The sequence below is a fragment of the Tursiops truncatus genome, chromosome 16 (assembly GCF_011762595.2).
Source record: "Tursiops truncatus isolate mTurTru1 chromosome 16, mTurTru1.mat.Y, whole genome shotgun sequence".
Taxonomy (NCBI): domain Eukaryota; kingdom Metazoa; phylum Chordata; class Mammalia; order Artiodactyla; family Delphinidae; genus Tursiops; species Tursiops truncatus.
This window is the reverse complement of record NC_047049.1, coordinates 55,707,421-55,725,116: the sequence shown is the minus strand read 5'-3', so window position 1 is coordinate 55,725,116 and position 17,696 is coordinate 55,707,421. Positions and strand designations below refer to the sequence as shown.

The window sequence follows — 17,696 nt, the reverse complement described above, 5'->3', positions numbered from 1 at the left end:
CCTGTGTGCTAATTTAAATAACATCAGTATCCCCTTCCAGATGGCAAGCTCGGTGTGGTTCGGCTCTCCAGGGTAGTTCAAGCTCCAGCCCATGCCCCTCATGCATTGGAGGCTGGAGGCGCTCTGTCCCTGGGTCCCCGTGTCCCCCACCTACTCACCGCACTCATGAGTGAATCCAGGACGCTGACGGCAAACGCTGTCCCACATGCAAACGGCTGCGTGAGGTACAGCTCTGTGTCGGGGTCATCGTCATCGTCTTGGTCCAAAAACTGAACATTAGTATCGTTCACTAGGAAAAGCATAAAGTAAGAATTAGATCAAAAGACCACATGCGGGCAGCAGAGTCAGAGAAAGAGCAGGCTACTGGTTTAGAAACACTGAAGTCACTGAAAAGGAAAGAAAAGCATGGGAGAAGCTGTTGATGGAGCTCAGGGTGGGGGTCGGTGGGACTCAATGGACTGCTCCGAGGTGCTTGTTCAAGGTTCCCAGGCCTGGAGAGCAGTGACGTCACGCAGACGTGCTCCACGACAGGCTGGTGGAGCTGGTGGACAGCGCTGGTCAATTCTTTGGTATAGTTTTACATCGTGACGAAAAACACTCTGAAGCGTTTTTTTGGTAGCTAAGTCCTTTGAGAGATGGACGTATTTCAAGGACGAGGAGCCATGAGTAGCCATGCTGGGTGGGAAGTTTAGCCACAAGGGAAAGAAAGCAATTTATTGAGAGTGAAGAGCAACAGATTGGGAGCATAGCAAAGGCAAAATAGCAAGGAATCCACCCTCCAGCACCACCCACAGCCTGCCCGGGGCGGGGGGATGGGTCTGGGTAGTGCCTGGTGTCTGGCCCTTAATCCAGGCCCAAACCCACCAAGTCCTGTTCAATACAAAGGATGAACCCCTGGCTGTCTCCGGCTGCTAGCTGACAAAGATTTGCTCTGCATTCCGAGGTGCTTGGGGATGCCCACGTTCTCCCTTTCCCCTCCTAAGCAGCTCAATCTTTTATGTGCTTCAGCTCAAGCAGACGCAGCATTTGATGTTGTATTTCATTTCCATCTGAGGATTCCTCAAGGACTCCTCTGGCACGCACGTGCAGACTGATTGGTTGTGTCACCGAGATGTCTTTAACTTATTAAAAATTAAATGACAAATTAATTTCCATTCCCATCTTGGCATCAGAAATTATCAGTTTTGCAGAGCAAGTAATGGCGGGGAAAGTGTGTGGTGGGGGAGGAGATGAGCGCTTGTGATTTCTGGAATAATTATGGTGCTTTTAGGAAAAGAATAGATGAGGTTTCCTTTTTCTGATTCCTTTCTAAATGTATCAGCAGCTAATTCTCTTTCCTAGAGTTATTGTTTTAACTTTTTTTTTCCGTAAGGAACTTTTGGGATAACTTCTTTTGTTGTTGTTGTTTCGTTTTTTGTTTTTTTTTGCGGTACGCGGGCCTCTCACTGTTGTGGCCTCTCGCGTTGCGGGGCATAGGCTCTGGACGCGCAGGCTCAGCGACCATGGCTCACGGGCCCAGCCGCTCCGCGGCATGTGGGATCTTCCCGGACCGGGGCACGAACCCGCGTCCTCTGCATCGGCAGGCAGACTCTCAACCACTGCGCCACCAGGGAAGCCCTGTTGTTGCTTTTAACTTTTGTTTGTTTATCGGACGAGGCAGAATAAATGATAATAGGACAAAAGGCTGGGCATGGAATTATTTTTAAATGACACCATCTTGTTTCCCTAGAGAAAGATCCTAATGGGGGAAAATCTCTGCTCTCTGTTCTTCCAACGTTTATCATGTTTGGGTCCCCACTGTCCTTGCAGTGCTTGAGCTACAGGCTAGTGAAAATGCAAAACCCAGGACCTGACACCTGGGCTTTGAATCCAGGCCCTGTCACTGTCACTAACTGCCCTGAGCAAAGCATTTTATCATCCTACACCTTAGCTTCTCTCTCTGTAAAATGGGGGCAATATGAGCAGCTCTCCTGAGGCTGTCAGGAGGCTCCTATGAGATTCTGCTTGGTGAACCTGGCCCGGCACCTTGATGAACGGTAGCTGCTCTCATGCTTTCACGTTCTGTCCATGTGCTGTTCACACTATGAAAATTCCCAGCTTCCCTCTGCCCCTCTCAGAAGCACGTAAGTAAGGCCTTGCTCAGGGATCCTGCCAGGGTCATGCGGTAGCTTTTCCTCTCCTCCCTTCATTTACCCAGAAGCATGCTGTGGGCCACAGTTTAGTCTTCCTGCTTTGTGAATGGGAAAATGTGAACCTGCGACAAGATGCAGAGGGACCTGGTTTTAAGTACCTGTAAGAGCTGAGGAGGGCGTACACATGGACGCTGCCTAAAGGAAGTGTCGGTTACCTCTTCTCACGACGATGGGGAGGGTTTGGTAGACTTGACAGGTGAGTGGAGAATGTCAGCCAGCTAGGGATTCGAGTCTTTGGGGAAGAACTCCAAGGCAGGAGCCAGGGTTCTGGGTTACCTAGTCTCAAAGGGCGAGCAGCCGGTGTTACCCGAAACCTATTTCACGGGACAGTAATTATGTGGGTACTAAGAGGTGATGAAAACAGTCACCCCAAAATGTTTGTGATCAAAAACAACTGGGAAACAGGTTAAATAGCTTCAAACAGATTTCCTTCTTGTGGAACTTCTAGGAAGCCTGGACCCACTAACGTCAACTGGGACTCCCCAAGTGTGTGAAGACTGGAATACTATACAGTTTAAAAAACTTGTTTGACCTTGCACCATCTGTGTTTTTTAAAAGGCACTTTACTGGCCTAGTGTAATGCAGAAGACATCTCAGAACTTGTAGGTAAACAGTAAATATCTGTGGGGATAGGGGGAGGGGAGGTGGTCAGAGGATGATGATGGTTTGAGTGCTAAAGGCAGTATGACGAGTAGGAAAATTGGGCTTAAGGCAGAAGGTGAGGGTGATGTGAACACACGGAAGGTTCTCTGAGCTCATAAAAGAAATCTGGTGGTAGCTGAATACTTGAATTGTTGCCTCAGATTGGGGGCACCGCGCTCTTTCTACTAGTCACAAATAAAGATGTCCCAGTTAGCTGGCAGCGCATGAATTCCAAATAGACAAAGAAATTCCTGGCAGTGGTGATACTGAAATGCTGCTGAGGTTTTCTGAGACAGAGATGTTTGGATGAATTTTCCCACCAGAAGTCTGGGCCACACAAGCTCCCTGGGTCCCTTACCAGCCTAAGGCTCTGAGAAGAGCAATCCAGAAGCCTACGCTTTTAGCCAACTTCTCTAAACATGAAAAAGACACCTGTCCTACTGTTGGAAACAGAAAATAGTGTGGCACTCCTTGACCTGAGTGAATTTGTCCTGATAAATAGCTACATCGACAATAATGCTGTGCTGAATGGTGGACAATTTATTCCTTTGTTTCCAGACACCTGGCAAGCAAGATTACTGTGTTAAAAGCCTGCTCTATTATTTTGAAATATATTTTGGAGCCAAGAAAATGGCATGTCCGTTTCAGTTGTGAGCTATTTGAAGGCAGATGATCCCTATCTCTCGATCTACCCTCCACCAAGCAGCACCTGCTTTCTCTATCTAGAAGATCAGCCCCCAGTCCTGAGACCTGCTGCCGATGGGTGCTTTTCATAGAGTTATTAACCAAGTCATGGGGAATCGGGGAAGAGCCTGACAAATGCCGTCACGACCACAGGCCTTCATCTTCTAGATGAGTCTGCTCCGAATCTCCTCCCAGAGAGGGCTCTGGGCCAGCGGAGTCGGGGTCAGAGTGCAGGGCTGGGCCTTGGTGGCTGCTAAGCTCATCCTTTGCATCCTTTCTTAAGACCTGGCTTTAATAAGCAAGGGTCCCCTATGAGCTGGCTGCGTTTATGGCTTCAGAACCAGAGCTTCTGAGAAAGGGCTGAGTAGGAAAAAAAAGGCAAATAAAGTCAGAATAAAGGAAAATAAACAGCTGGAGGGAAGGCACCGTCTTAGGTTTCTTATCTTAAAATTTTTATATTTCTCCCTTGACTTCCTCCGAGAGCTGTGAAGACATGTCAGTCAAACTGACAGTGTGCTCGAAAGAGGAATAGAAGGGAGAAGGTGGGAGGGGAGCAGGGGGACACATGGAAAAAAAAAAAGGCCCAAGCCAAAGAAAATGAATTAAGGCAAAGATGCTTTGGAAACAACTGCCAGGTCAGATGGGTGTGATCAAAGGTTTACTGATGCTGTGTGGGGAAGAAATCATTAAGGAAGGTTAGAACAAGACAGCCGATTCCAACCAGAGCCACAAATAAAACACATTCAAAGCAGTGCCATGGGGTAGCCTTTCCGTTACAGCCGGTGAAATAGAAAACAAGCTGATGATAGTTGGAAACACGCACCACAAAACAAAAGGAGATACTGATGTGAAAGAAAACAGTGCTTCTTACCCAGTTCAGTTATCATTAGAATGTGCGTCCCACTGTTTTTTTCCTGATTGACTGATACCAAAGGCAACTTGCCAGGTTTAGCTAATGGGATACAGCAGTTAAGGGTTGGGGAAAGGGGGTGGAGGAAAGTACAGAAAAAGAAAAGAGTGAGGGAATAACAGAGGAGACATTCTAAAGTAAAGGGACCCAGGACCACAGGTAGTTAGTGTTTATCTTCGGGGGAAGAGACCACGTAGCAGTTTTGCAAATTCACAAAGAGTAGCAGGGAGTGCCATGGCCAGGTTAAAAGCTGGATCCCACCGGCCAATGTTCATGGCCCTCAAAGCCCCATCATTTTTTGGACCAGAGCGGCAGTCAGTGAAAATGGCCTTTAGCTGAAAAGCTCAACTAGAATAGATGAAATGTAAAACTATCACATATTAGCCCAATGTTTCTATGCAGTTCTCACAATGGGGTTGGCTTAGACCTGAGGCTTTGTACCTCCAGGGAGGGACCTTCCACAGATGCTTCCAATGTGAATCACTGGAAAAAATCCTTGGACCATACCTTTCCTCCCTTCCTCCCGCTTCCCTAATGTATGCCCCAATCTCAAACCCTTCATCTCATGCTCCTTTGAAAACAGTGACCAGCATAAGGAAACTATCTATTCACCTCAGAGGAAAGATAGATCAGTTTTCCCTTGGGTCATCTGTCATATTTCTACCCATACCCTTCTCCAATCTCCCCCCGAGACAAATCCCATGAGAGCCTACCACACCGAAAGAGCTAAGACTCAGGCCAACCTCCTTATATCCTGCATGGTTGGAAAAGAGGACCAAAAAAATCCACCCAAAGCTGACATTCACTCCTACCTAGTTCAGTGATGATGGGGATGTTGACCCCAGTTGTGATGGAGGGCTGACGTAACATCCCATGTACCGGGCTGTTATCCGGAGAGGATCTGTCCATTCCTGGAGGTGTGAACCCTAGTGGGAAGGAAAGAGAGGAAGAAGAAAAATCAGAAATGTGGAAAATTTGGAAATGATGAAAGTATAGTGTGTATACACAATAAAAAAGTAACATACGCATTATTTACAAGTCAAAAATTAGCACTCCCAGGATAAACTCTGATGAGCTGTTTTCAGAAGAGCAAAGTAGGAGACCATTATAAAAGATTCTAACCCACTTTGACAGTTCCCTGAAAAACAGTCTTTACACCAATTATTGATCTTACTCACAGATTTCTGTTCCCTTCTTCCTTCAGGCACACATGAGGATTGTACCTCTGTGCCTCCCTGAAGTTAGATATGACCACGTGACATAGGAAATGTCCTGGCCCATGAAAAGCAAACAGAACAACGCATATCATCACTTCTGGTACAAGTAATTTTTTTTTTTTTAGATGTTGGGGGTAGGGGTTTATTAATTAATTATTTTTGCTGTGTCTTCGTTTCTGTGTGAGGGCTTTCTCTAGTTGTGGCGAGCGGGGGCCCCTCTTTATCGCGGTGCGCGGGCCTCTCACTATCGCGGCCTCTCTTGTTGCGGAGCACAGGCTCCAGACGCGCAGGCTCAGTAGTTGTGGCTCACGGGCCTAGTCGCTCCGCGGCATGTGGGATCCTCCCAGACCAGGGCTCGAACCCGTGTCCCCTGCATTAGCAGGCAGACGCTCAACCACTGTGCCACCAGGGAAGCCCTGGTACAAGTATCTGACTTGCTATCTCTCTTCCCAGGCTGTGGCAACAGTGGGAACACAGGTTACTATGGAGATGAAGGCTGGGCAGCAGCCCTGGACAGTAGCCCAGACACACAAAGCATTCTGAGTGAAAAATCAATCTCTGTTGCTTTAAGCCACTGAGACTTGTTTTGTTGTCGTTTGTGGTGGTGTTGTTACCACAGCATAACCTAACCTATCCTGACTGTTACCTTAAACCAATTGATTACTTATTCTCTTGCCAGTGAGGGACTTAAGCCTGGGCCTTTGACAGGGTTCTGGCCAAGGGGAAGTGGGAGGAAATTGGCCTGGGTGCTTGAGGAGATGTTTCCTTGCTCTTAAAAAATATCACATGGGAAGAGATTCTCTTTTGATCCACTGGACATTGCTTTTGTGCCTGTAGTGCCTGGAACTGTAGCAGCTGTCTTGTAACCAGGATGGGTGCCCACTGAGGACAAAGCCAACTTAATGAATTGGCTGAAGTGAATGGTAAAAAGACTGAATGATAGGAAGAACTGTCCTTAGTGCCTGAATTAACCAGCCCTAGAATCAAAACCAGTTGATCTCAGGGTTTCTTACTACATGAGATTTTATACATTTATAAGTGAGATTATAATATAAAAGGTAGTAATGAGCTTTTATATATATTATACACATAATAATGAGATTATATATAATGTCTGTTTATGTATATTTATGTATTTTGTATTATGTATTAAATATTTATGTATATATATACACAATATATGTACAACTATATATTTTTTTATATATGCGTGTATTTATTTTCCTCCCTTTTGTTTAAGCCAAACTGAGGAGTTTTTTTTTACTTGCAGCTGAAATCATCCTGACTGCTGCATATGCCACCTGCTTATAGTGGACCCTTGAACTTCCCAGTGTGCTTGACACAGACCCCATAAGGTAGATGTGGGCACAGTAAACTGGAGAGTAGCCTACTTGTTCTGACTTTTGCAGTTTGGGCTTCTTTGGGTCTCAGACCCAAATCTCAATATATATTAGAATGAGCTCGGCCCAACCATATTTTCAAGTTTAGGGAGGGTGAGAAAGCATCCCAGCTAGGCCAAATGGCTGCCTCTTTAAGGAGGTACATAGCCGTATAAACATGATACATTTATTTTCTTCATACATTCTTTTGGTGAAAATTAATTTTGCCACGTGGCAAGTGGCACCGCCAGCTCCACACTGGCCGCCATGCCCAATTGCCTTCCCCTTATAGAACAGGCAGACAGAAGTTCACGTTCTCTTTGTTTTCTCTTCTTTGCCCGTAGTGGATGGCTACCTGGGCTTATCAATGGATTAGGGAATTACAGATACAGTCACTTGCGAAGTTTCCAAGAACAAATTTCCGAAGACTGTGTGACCAGAGAGATTAGCGCCTCTCTCTGGTAATGCGGCAAGACTGGGTTGTTTCTGGCATGAAGGTATGTGGGAATCTTCATCTACCAGGAATGAAATGACAGGTGTTCATAATTGCCTGTTGCTTTGGAAGTACATCATGCATGAAATGCCAGAAAAATATCAACGAGTTTTCCTGTTTTCTGCTCTCCTGTGTATAAATTTCATCGGAGTGTCATATTTTCAGAAAGAAAAAAAAAGTTTTATTTACTGTTCACTCCCTGATTGCACTTAATTTTATTCTTTATACTGATACCCTGTGCACAGGCTAAGTAACTTTGAAGGACAGTATAGTGTCCATCTTTCTAAACTCTGGAATGTGTGTTTTTCAGCCAACCATGTAACCAAGAACACGCAATTGAAATGCTTGCTGTTTTCTTCCCCTAGAATAGCGAAGGGGGAAAACTAAACTGTTTTCATCAGAAGTTTCATTCAAAAGCATGAAAAACTGCAAGTGACAGCTGTGTAGATTCAGTGGATGTGACGTTTTTGAATTTCTTCAACTTGACAAGTAAACACCTTAAATCGGTAATGCTATATGCATAATACATGGCTTGTATTTTGACATCCATCATCAAATGCTGACTTGAGAAAATACGGGTTTGTACGTCAAGGACTAGCACCCATAAAACAGGTAAAAATGCAGGTCACACGGTATTAGGAAAACAGTATTTCATTACAGAACCGGCAACAAACCAAAGCTTCCTTTTATTTTATCTTATTTAAATATTCCATTTTCAGCCGTGAAAAGACTCAATTCCTTTGCATGAAACCTTCATTTAGAAATGACATGCTTGCCTCATAGGCCTCTTTCATTTTGCTTTCATATGCCATTTTCCCCTTCAGTCGCCAAGCCCGGTTCCATTAGCATCTGAAACTGACAAACTGTGGTGGATGTCCAAAGACATCTCTCCATTAAACGTCTTTCTCTCTCCTACACAGGACCCCAAGAACGGGGTGATTTTGTTGGAAAGAAAACCTCAGCCATGATAATGTCACTTTTTATTTTGCTACTTTTATAGCCACACATTTTTATAAGCAAAGGCAAAGAGAACAGAAATAGATTTTATCTTATTTTTTGCCCTTCCTGAAGAGTTGTGTTAAAGAGGAACAGAATTTATTAGCATTGTTTCATTCTTAGAGATCCTATAATGGGAAACTTGTGGCTTGAAATGGCAGAGCAGACCCAGATTCCCGACGTGGCCTTGGAAAGAACAGAAAATCAGGCACCTTCCTTCCAAATAGAAGAGGCAATCCGGCCTTTGGTGCCATTGGATGGCATCTACCCCATTCACCATAGCGGCTGTTAATAAGGGGGCAGGTCTAAATGGCAACCAGGTCCCTAATGGTCTTGCTTCCCATCCCTTTGTTAGCTGCAGTGGGTACATCTTTGGTTGAATTTTAAGTCCCTCTACATAAAGCAGTGCTTCAGTTCTGCATGTGAAAGCGCTGGCACATGGAATATCCTCCAGGGACCCTGATCTACAGCTAGAGGATAGTGAAACTGGGAAACGCTCCTTCCGTTAGTTGAACTAACACTCGGGAAGTTAATTTTAGAAACAACCACTTATTTTGCCAGAAGAGATGATGAAGAATGTTGGCATGGGAGAGATGGAATCAGAAGTTCTCAATCAGGAAAAGATTTAAGTTTAATTAACTACAACCCAAGCTCTTACCAAGATGGCCTCCTTGTTCTTTAGATGTATTCCCTTTCCTCTCTGTTGAGCATGGACATGGGAGGCAAGTTTTGGGCTAAAGATAACTTTAAAGACTACCTGAACTCCTTACACCGAAAACCCCTCCCCATTTCAATCTTCAGGGGCAGACAGGATGGGCTTACTTTCCTTGTTCTATTCCTTTGGCATCAGGCAGAAATGGGCCCAACACTGCCCCCTGTCAAGCATGCTCACTCCATATGCTGCAGGAGAACTTTAGGTCAAAGACTGGGTTTTCTATTTCTTTAAACATCCCAGGTTGTCTACAAAATGCCTGGCCCACAGAGAAGAAACGGGGTGGAATAGCTAAGAGCATGTGCTTTGCAGTCAGATGTCTTAGGTTTAAATTCTGGCTCATCTACTTATAAGCCACATAACCATGAGCATAGCACAGGCTCTCCAAACCTCTGTTTCTTTGTCTGTAAGCTGGAATTGCCCACTATACAGGGCAGCTGTGAGAATAAAATGAAATGGTATATTTACAACATTTAGTACAATGCCTGGTATGAAGAAAAATACTTTAAAATGTTGACTACCGACGTTAATATTTTACTCAGTACACAATAAATATTCTGGCTAGGAACAGCATCCACTGCCTCCCCCTTCCCTATGGATAAAGACCTGAGGTAGCTTTTGGTAGAGTTTTTTAAAAGAATTTTCACATAGAGAAAAATCCTGGAAAATTAATGGGAAGGCAATAGCAGTGTGGATATATTTTGGTAGAAATAATCAGGTCAATCCAGCGATAAAAATACAGCCTAAAATATTTAAGGATGGAGTATTTTGGATATTGGATGGCTAGGATTTTCTTTAGGTATGTTGAAAAACTGGTGTCCAGTCTTCACGAAAGAAAGGTTCTTAATGCCTTATAGCAACTGCAGACTCTCTGGAGTCTTCTGTTTTCTAGACCTAATTTCCCACTTCCTTTAATTATTTAAGGACATAATCTTTCTTCTGTTGTTTCTCGGGCTTTTGAAACGGTTTTCACCGCTCTCTATATTCTTTTCCAGAATTTGTGTTCTCAACCATCACCACTGTTGGGTTCAGCTGAACAAAATCTGTAGTCCCTGATTTTCTTTTTTATGATTGGTTATGCAATGGCAGGCAGCACTTGGCCTGTGTCAGGGAAGTTACTGGAAGGTTAAGTGACCTATAGTTAAATTTGACAAGGGCATTTCAGTTTGGATGGCTTCACATGAAAGAATTTAACACAAACACTTGACTTATTCCTAAGAAGTTCAAGGAGAAGAGGCTCGGGAATAACAAGATCACTAAGGTTTCATTTTTTAAAGTAATTCTTTGGGCCCCTGCTGCGTGCATGCATACAGACGTAGCATCCAAGGAGCACCTGTGGTTACAAGCAAAGAGAGGCTGTGACTCAGATAAGATCTACCAGAGGGCATGGCTAGAAAAGGGTTCCAGGGTAATGTAGTTGTGAGTGCATTTGAAGATGAGAAAGACTCAATGTCATGGTCTTTGTGGAACTCAAAGCAAAGGCAGTGGTTGCGCAGTGGCGCAGTGGTTGAGAGTCCGCCTGCCGATGCAGGGGACACAGGTTCGTGCCCCGGTCCGGGAAGATCCCACATGCCGTGGAGCGGCTGGGCCCGTGAGCCATGGCCGCTGAGCCTGCGCGTCCGGAGCCTGTGCTCTGCAACAGGAGAGGCCACAACAGTGAGAGGGCCGTGTACTGCCAAAAAAAAAAAAAAAAAAAAAAGCAAAGGCAAGAATGTTCTGGATCTAGATTGACTAAGGTAATTTTGAGAATGAAGAAGTCAGGCTTAAGTAGAACCTTAAGCAAAAAGTAGCAAAATCCAACATTTACTGAGCGCTCAGCATGTACTAAAATCTGCGCATGTTTTAACTCTAGTTCATACAGCCATCCTAGGTAGATACTGCTATGTTACAGATGAGGAAATTGAAGCACAGCAGAGCTAAGCAACTTGACCCAGCGCATACATTTAGGAATGAGCAGATCTAGATCTCAGTCCAGGTAAACTGGCTCCAGAGCCTCCTCTAGGTCACCATGGCATATTCCTTCTTATTACGTGCCAAAGCTGCGCTAAGGGTTTTTTCACGGGCCACCTCATTTATTCCTCATAACAACCCTGTAAGTACAGGAACTGCTAATATTACCATTTTGCAGATGAAGGAAATAAGATTCAGAGTCGTCAAATAACTTCCTCCAACGCCCCAGTTGGTAAGTGGCAGATCTGGGGGCTCCAGCCAGACAGTCTGACTTCAGAACCCGAGGATTACCGTGCTCCATGCTGCCTTGCCTCTGTGTGTGATGGTCTCTCTTTCTCATGTGCTGAGCTTGGCAGGCGAGTCTGAGGCCTGAGCCAGTCTCACTCTTTTATTGTTTTCGCTTTTAAACAATAGCAGATAACAGCTGGGACCCACTGTAGTTATGCTTAACTTGCCTTGGTATGGTAGCATGCACAACTCAGTACATATGACAAATGCTTTATTACAGTATTTTTCCGTGGGGGAAAACACAAAGTACTTTCTAAATCTCCCCTAGTTAAATCCCCAGGCTTTTCCAGGGAGAGAGGGAGATGGAAATTCTTATAAATCACCTCCCCTAAAATAGATGGAGAAATGAAGGTAAGTGCCTCTCCACACCCATAGATGTAACATAAAGGAATTGGTTCAAATGGTGGGGCAAATTGTCTTTTATTGTGTGCATATAAATGATGGTTAGAAATCCATATGCTACGTTAAACGAGAGAAATAAATTAGGCAGAGTCATCTAGGTTTGCTGAGACAGGTATTCAATATGAAGTTGTAAAAGGGAAAGATCACCGTTAAAAATGATCTATAAAGGCATGTTAAAATCAAGAGACACATCTCATATTACATCATCTAGGAGATGAATTAAATTTCCTGTTAACGCCAGGAAAAAAAAAAACCCAAAGCCAAATGTCAGATGAAGTGAAGATCAATAAAAATATTTTGATAAGTAAATGCAACAATGCTACTTAACACATGATTGGCAACTGCTGAAACATAAATTATCCAAATTTCCCATTGCTGCTTATGGGAAAATTATGCAGATTAGAACTTGATTAGGCTTATATCATGAGACTCAATTTGGACTTTTAATCTATTAAGCTCCAATAAATGAGGCATCTGAATAGCTCCCCTGAGCAAGTACAGTAATAGCCACAGCAGTCGTTTTTTGCAGTATGTATTCCAACAAATTCTTCAGCAGCTGAAGTAGAGAAAATTCCAGGTACAGAAGCATGATTGCTTTCTAACTTGTAGGGGGAAAAGCCCACGTGCCCAGGCTTGATTTGGGAAATAGATTTTTTAGAAAAGTCTGCAAGAGAAATCCGGCCAAGGGAAAACCTCAGTTGAACCTTGTAATAGTTATTCATAGTAGTTTTCAGTGGCTTTCCACGAAGCTGGAGTCCTGAGTCACGAGAGCCAGGAGCCGACCAGTGTTGACTCAATAAAAAATTATTCTTTATCAAGGCAGAAACTTCTCCTGACACTCCCCAGAAGCTACTCTAACTGAGCACTTTCCACTTAGGAGCTGGAAGTGGTGCCAGCCCCCGACAGGTTGCTGGAGGTCAAGGTCAATGCTGGGAAAGGCGGGGCAGGGAACACCCTTGCCAATTTCAACTGTGTTACCTGCTTTACTCCAGGTAACTCACGAGCTTGGAACTGATCACTGTTCTCTACCCAGAGCCTAAAGACAGAGCTTAGAAATTACATTAATAGACGGTTCTGAGAAACCTAAACTATACCATTTGGGTCTCTTTTTGCCTCTTTACCAATCACTCTGTTAGGGATGCAAGACCTTTGGAAATCTTCTAGTAATTACCTCCCTTTTACAGATGAAGAAACTGAGGCTCAGAGCAGCGAAGTTACTGTGTCTAAGGTTGCGGATCAGCTGGTGGCAGAGCCAGGCTAGTTGATTCTGTTGTTACGTGCTCCCCTTCAACCTCTTCTCTACATGAGGAGCCCATTCCCAGTGTTTGGTGGGGGGTAGGGGAGGGGGGCAACCCTGACTCCACAGGGCCAACAATATGGACCCCCATCATCCTGGACACATGGCTGGTTTAGAGATCCACTTGTCCTCCAAGCTGGGGCCAATCTGTGTTCTCCCCAAGACCTGATGAAATCGATGCTAAAGATGCTTTCAAAACCACAAGGATGTAAGTACGGGGCTGCTGGTGAGCATTTAGCTCACCAGGGGACAAATGAAAACAGGGCAAATGAATCAAGAAGTAGAGAATGAGACAGAGCTCTGACATCACTCAGGCTCCTGGGCTCAAATGTGCCTAACGCCAGAGACACCCCAGTTGTATGACTTCCCCTTTATTTAAGGCTTTGGGGTTGGATTTCTATCACTTGCAACCAAAATGCCCAAATAGTATAGTAACTGAGAAAAATCTCTGTTCTTTTCTTGGTAAAATGGCTTATGCATGTCTGAGTTTCTATTGAAACAAGTGACTATATCTTCATTCAAGGTTTCTTGTTCACTTCCAGTGACCAGGGACAAGACCTGGGTCAATTTCTTTATTTACAATAAGTAACACTGATATTTTTAACAGTACTCTTTTCTAGAGACTGTATTTAATGAAAGCATTGGGAAGCTGCACAAGGTACTTCATCTTTTTTAGAGTTTCTGTTCTGGGTCTAAATTAAACCAAAGCAAACTAAACCAACCAACTAACAACCAATCAATCAACCTAAGTTCTCTATAGCTATTTGTCCATTAAGTTTCATAAGATATAGTCAGCACTTAGACAAGTCACACACACATGAAACAAATACAAGTCTCACACACATGAAACAAATATGTTTGCAAGAGTTGTCTCTCCAAGCAGACAGTCTCTTTCCTTAAAGTAAACTTAAAGAGCTTATGGTCCCTAAGTAAAAACCTGTCTCTCAGAGGGGTTGGTGTAAGGAAGGAAGGGGGGGAGGGAGGGAGAGAGGGAGGGAGAGAGGGAGGGAGAGAGGGAGGGAGAGAGGGAGGGAGAGAGGGAGGGAAAGAGGGAGGGAATAAGGAAGGGAGGGGGGAAGGGGAGGAGACTAGTTACAACTCACACACAGTTAAGGCCACAGATTTGGAAAGAAACCTAATATTCACCTGGTCTAACCTCTTCATTTGTGCAAAAGCTCATGGTGTCAGGATGAATTTTCCACAACTTCTCAATTGCCTTTTACCCCCTCTGAATTCATCTTACAACTTAAAAATAAGATGTAATTTGGCGACAGATTAAATGATTTAAATTTTGACATACCCTTTCACCTAAGCAATTTCACTTCTAAAAATACATGCACAGCCAACATTTCTTTATATGAAAAGATTTGGTTACAATGGTCTTCATTTGTAGTTATTAAGTGACAGTATTAAAATGAAAACAACCTGAATGTCCAGTTTTAGGAAACTGATTATGTTAAGTATGCATCCACTAAAAATAATGCAGAAAAACATTTCATGATATAGAAAAAACGGTCATGATACAATTTTGTGGAAAAAACAGGTACACACTATTATGTATGATCCATTTTTGAGGGGTAAAATATTTATATCTGTAGAAACAAGACTAACGTTAACTTTCTTATGTCCGAATGCTAAGATTATAAGGAATTCATACGTGTCTTCTTTTTGTTTATACCTAGTTGCCAAATTTTCTAAAAGAAATATATTTCCTTTGTGCAAGGAGAAGAAAATTTACCCAAATTATAAATGAATAAGAGAAAAGAGCCTGAAACCTCACAACTTCACGTCATCTTCATGGGTTGAGAACAGCTGATTGACACGGTGGAGGGACTCGCGCTGATGAGCTGTAACAACCCTAAAGGTCATTTTGACCTACGTGAATTTGGGGAAACTGATGCTCTGGGATAGAAGTGACCAAAAGTTACAGATTAAGGGGCTTTAGAAGAACAGAGCAAAACAGAGTTTTCAGGGTTCCCAGTTCTCTACCATTTCAACTTCCTACAATGTTGTAAGAGTCACTCAATCTCAGAGCGAAGGATGCTGAGAGCTTACATGGGTCCAAAGAGCCCATGGAAACCCACAATGCTGTGTATACAGCCGAGGGGAGGAGCAGTCAGAGCTGGTTTCCAGCACAGAAGGGTGGCATTTGCTGATTCCCATCCCTACTCTCACCAAGTCTTACCCACTTCAGATATGCTGTCCCCTCCCTTCTCCCCCAACTCAGTTCCTGCCCCTCCTTCACCACCTCCAGGAAGCCTGCCTTGACTAACTTTTCTCCCCCCCATGTAGTTACTTCACAAAGATATCTTTGCTGCACTTTTCCCTTCCCCTTTATTCACTATTTTAAACTGTAAGAATTACTACTGATTATGTACCAATTACTACCTAATGTTTAAATGTTTCTAAAGCATCTTTAATGTTCTCTTTTCTTTTCTTCATACCTGTTGGATTCTTCATTTCAATATGGCATGAACTACATCAGCCTGTCTTTTTACTACTATTACCACTTCTTAATTCCTGTCCTGGACCCTCCCTCTTTGCTGCCACCAGAGGCAAACAAAGGCTGTTTTGCCACTAATATAGGAACTTCTTCATGCTGGATCACATTTCCAGTAAACTAGAGGCATACTATGCCAGGGAAAAGGTAGAAGTACACATGGCAAGACAGCAATACGAAGTGGATACTAATAAAACACACAGAAACCCTAATGCTGCCAAGACTATATACCATTTTGTTTCCATTACATCAATTTCTTCTCCCCCTTTCGTGAGCATTAATCAAAGAAATGCAAAGAGCTCATTAAAGTAATAGATAGACTGAAAATGTAACCACCTTTACATTATAAACAGTTTCTTTACGTTCTCAGTGTTATGGGCTTTGTTTTTCAGCATTTGTCATGTACTTCAAATGTCCTTTTACATTTAAAACACCAAATGCCAAATGGGCCCCAGTTGTTTGGTTTAGTACAAACCGATGGCCAGCGTAGCAAAAACCAGAGCTAGGAAATCACAAGCAAACTAAAACACCCATATCTTAAGTGCACAGAAAATTAAGTAGCTGTAAAAGATGGATTTGCCAAGTGGTCCAAGGCATTGCCCTGCAATTCAGGAAGAGCAGAATCCCGTCACTGACAGCTCTCAGCCAGCTGTCTCTGACAGGTTCTAGAGACAGGACGCCTGGACAGAGATAGTGGCTGACGTCCCAAACATTTGATGGTCTTTTAAAAGAAAGCACTGTAAATGTTTTCTTTGAAGTCTGAAAGGCTTTCCTGCATATATGATGCTGGCAGATGAACATGTAACTGGAATCTTGGATTTCGAGAGTCAGGCATTCCCCACACACACATAGAACTTCACTAAAGAAGAGGCCGATTGGTGCTAGTTTGATTTTGAACATCTCTGTTTACACCATGATCAATATCCTCTGACCACATCCTGAAATGAGCCATAACATCGTGATTAAGAACAGGAATTCTGCAGCTAGACTGCCTGAGCTGAGTGCTGCCTCCTTCGGTTCCCAGTTTTATGATCTGGGGCGATGTACTTAAATTCTGTGTCTTAGTCTCCTCACCTATAAAATGGAAGAGTAATATGTCACGAAGATTAAATGAGTTAAATAATACAGATAAACTGCTTATAACAGTGCCTGGCACAAAGTAAGCCCTTTCTAAGTACTAACTCATTTTTGATGATGTCAATGATAGACTGGTAATGCTGACAGAAAAACAGAGAATCAAAAGACACGGGTTTTAGCTCCAGGTCATCCCCTAACTCCCCGCGACAATTTAGATTCAATGTCTTACCCAAACTTGGTTTGCCCATCTGTAAAAGCGAGGCACATAAGGCAATGTCCCAAGGACTTCTGGCTCTCAGAAACGTGTCATCCTAATTCTGGGGCACTGCATATAATACTGGAATCATGGTAACTCTGGGTTTGATCACTCAATATTCAGGAATGCCCGCAGTCATGCCCGGGGTCATTTTTTTAAGAAGTGAAAGGCAGGAGCCCTCCCTTCCAGTATCACAGCACACAGTTCACATGAAAAAACACACCAGTGTAGGCATACAAGAGACACGCATTAAATGCACCGCACCATGACAACCATGCAAAGCGTGCACATTACAGCTCTGAGCGTGAGACAATACCCTGTCTCAGGAGCAGTCCATAAGCTACAATCCTCCCTCCGGGAGCCCTCCATCCAATCCACTCGCTAACAGACAATCCAGTTTCATCTCCTGCCATGTGATCACCATCACGGCAACTGCTCCTGTCCTCAGTTTCTTCATCTGTAAAATGGGGATGACTCTAAAGTTCCTTTCAGCTCGAAAGTTTATGTCTCTTTCACAACCCTAAATTTTAATAATAAACTCATACAGAATAAGCTAGCAGGGAGAATCAAGAGGGCCTCTTTTCAGAGGCCCTCACAAGCTGTAGTGCAGCTCCTGCCTTTCAATTCTGTTTATACCTTTGCCTGGAGAATGAAATTTCAGCGCCCAAACCAATGAGAAGGATGTACTTTCTCCAAAGTTG

At 43.6% G+C, this 17,696-nt stretch overlaps 1 protein-coding gene across 8 annotated transcripts in view; it reads right to left on the bottom strand.

Moving 5' to 3' along the window:
• Positions 1–17,696, bottom strand: part of KCNMA1 (potassium calcium-activated channel subfamily M alpha 1) — a 736,798-nt gene that overhangs the window by 31,372 nt on the left and 687,730 nt on the right. For 7 of the 8 annotated variants that reach the window (XM_033841924.2, XM_073793406.1, XM_073793407.1 and 4 more), the window contains 2 exons: positions 5,241–5,354; positions 159–289 (listed from right to left, as the gene is read on the bottom strand). In XM_033841924.2, coding sequence (XP_033697815.2) covers positions 159–289; positions 5,241–5,354 — 245 coding nt within the window. Of the gene's footprint in view, positions 1–158; positions 290–4,389; positions 4,471–5,240; positions 5,355–17,696 lie in introns of all 8 variants that reach the window. The other variant, XM_073793411.1, reaches the window with a different exon arrangement.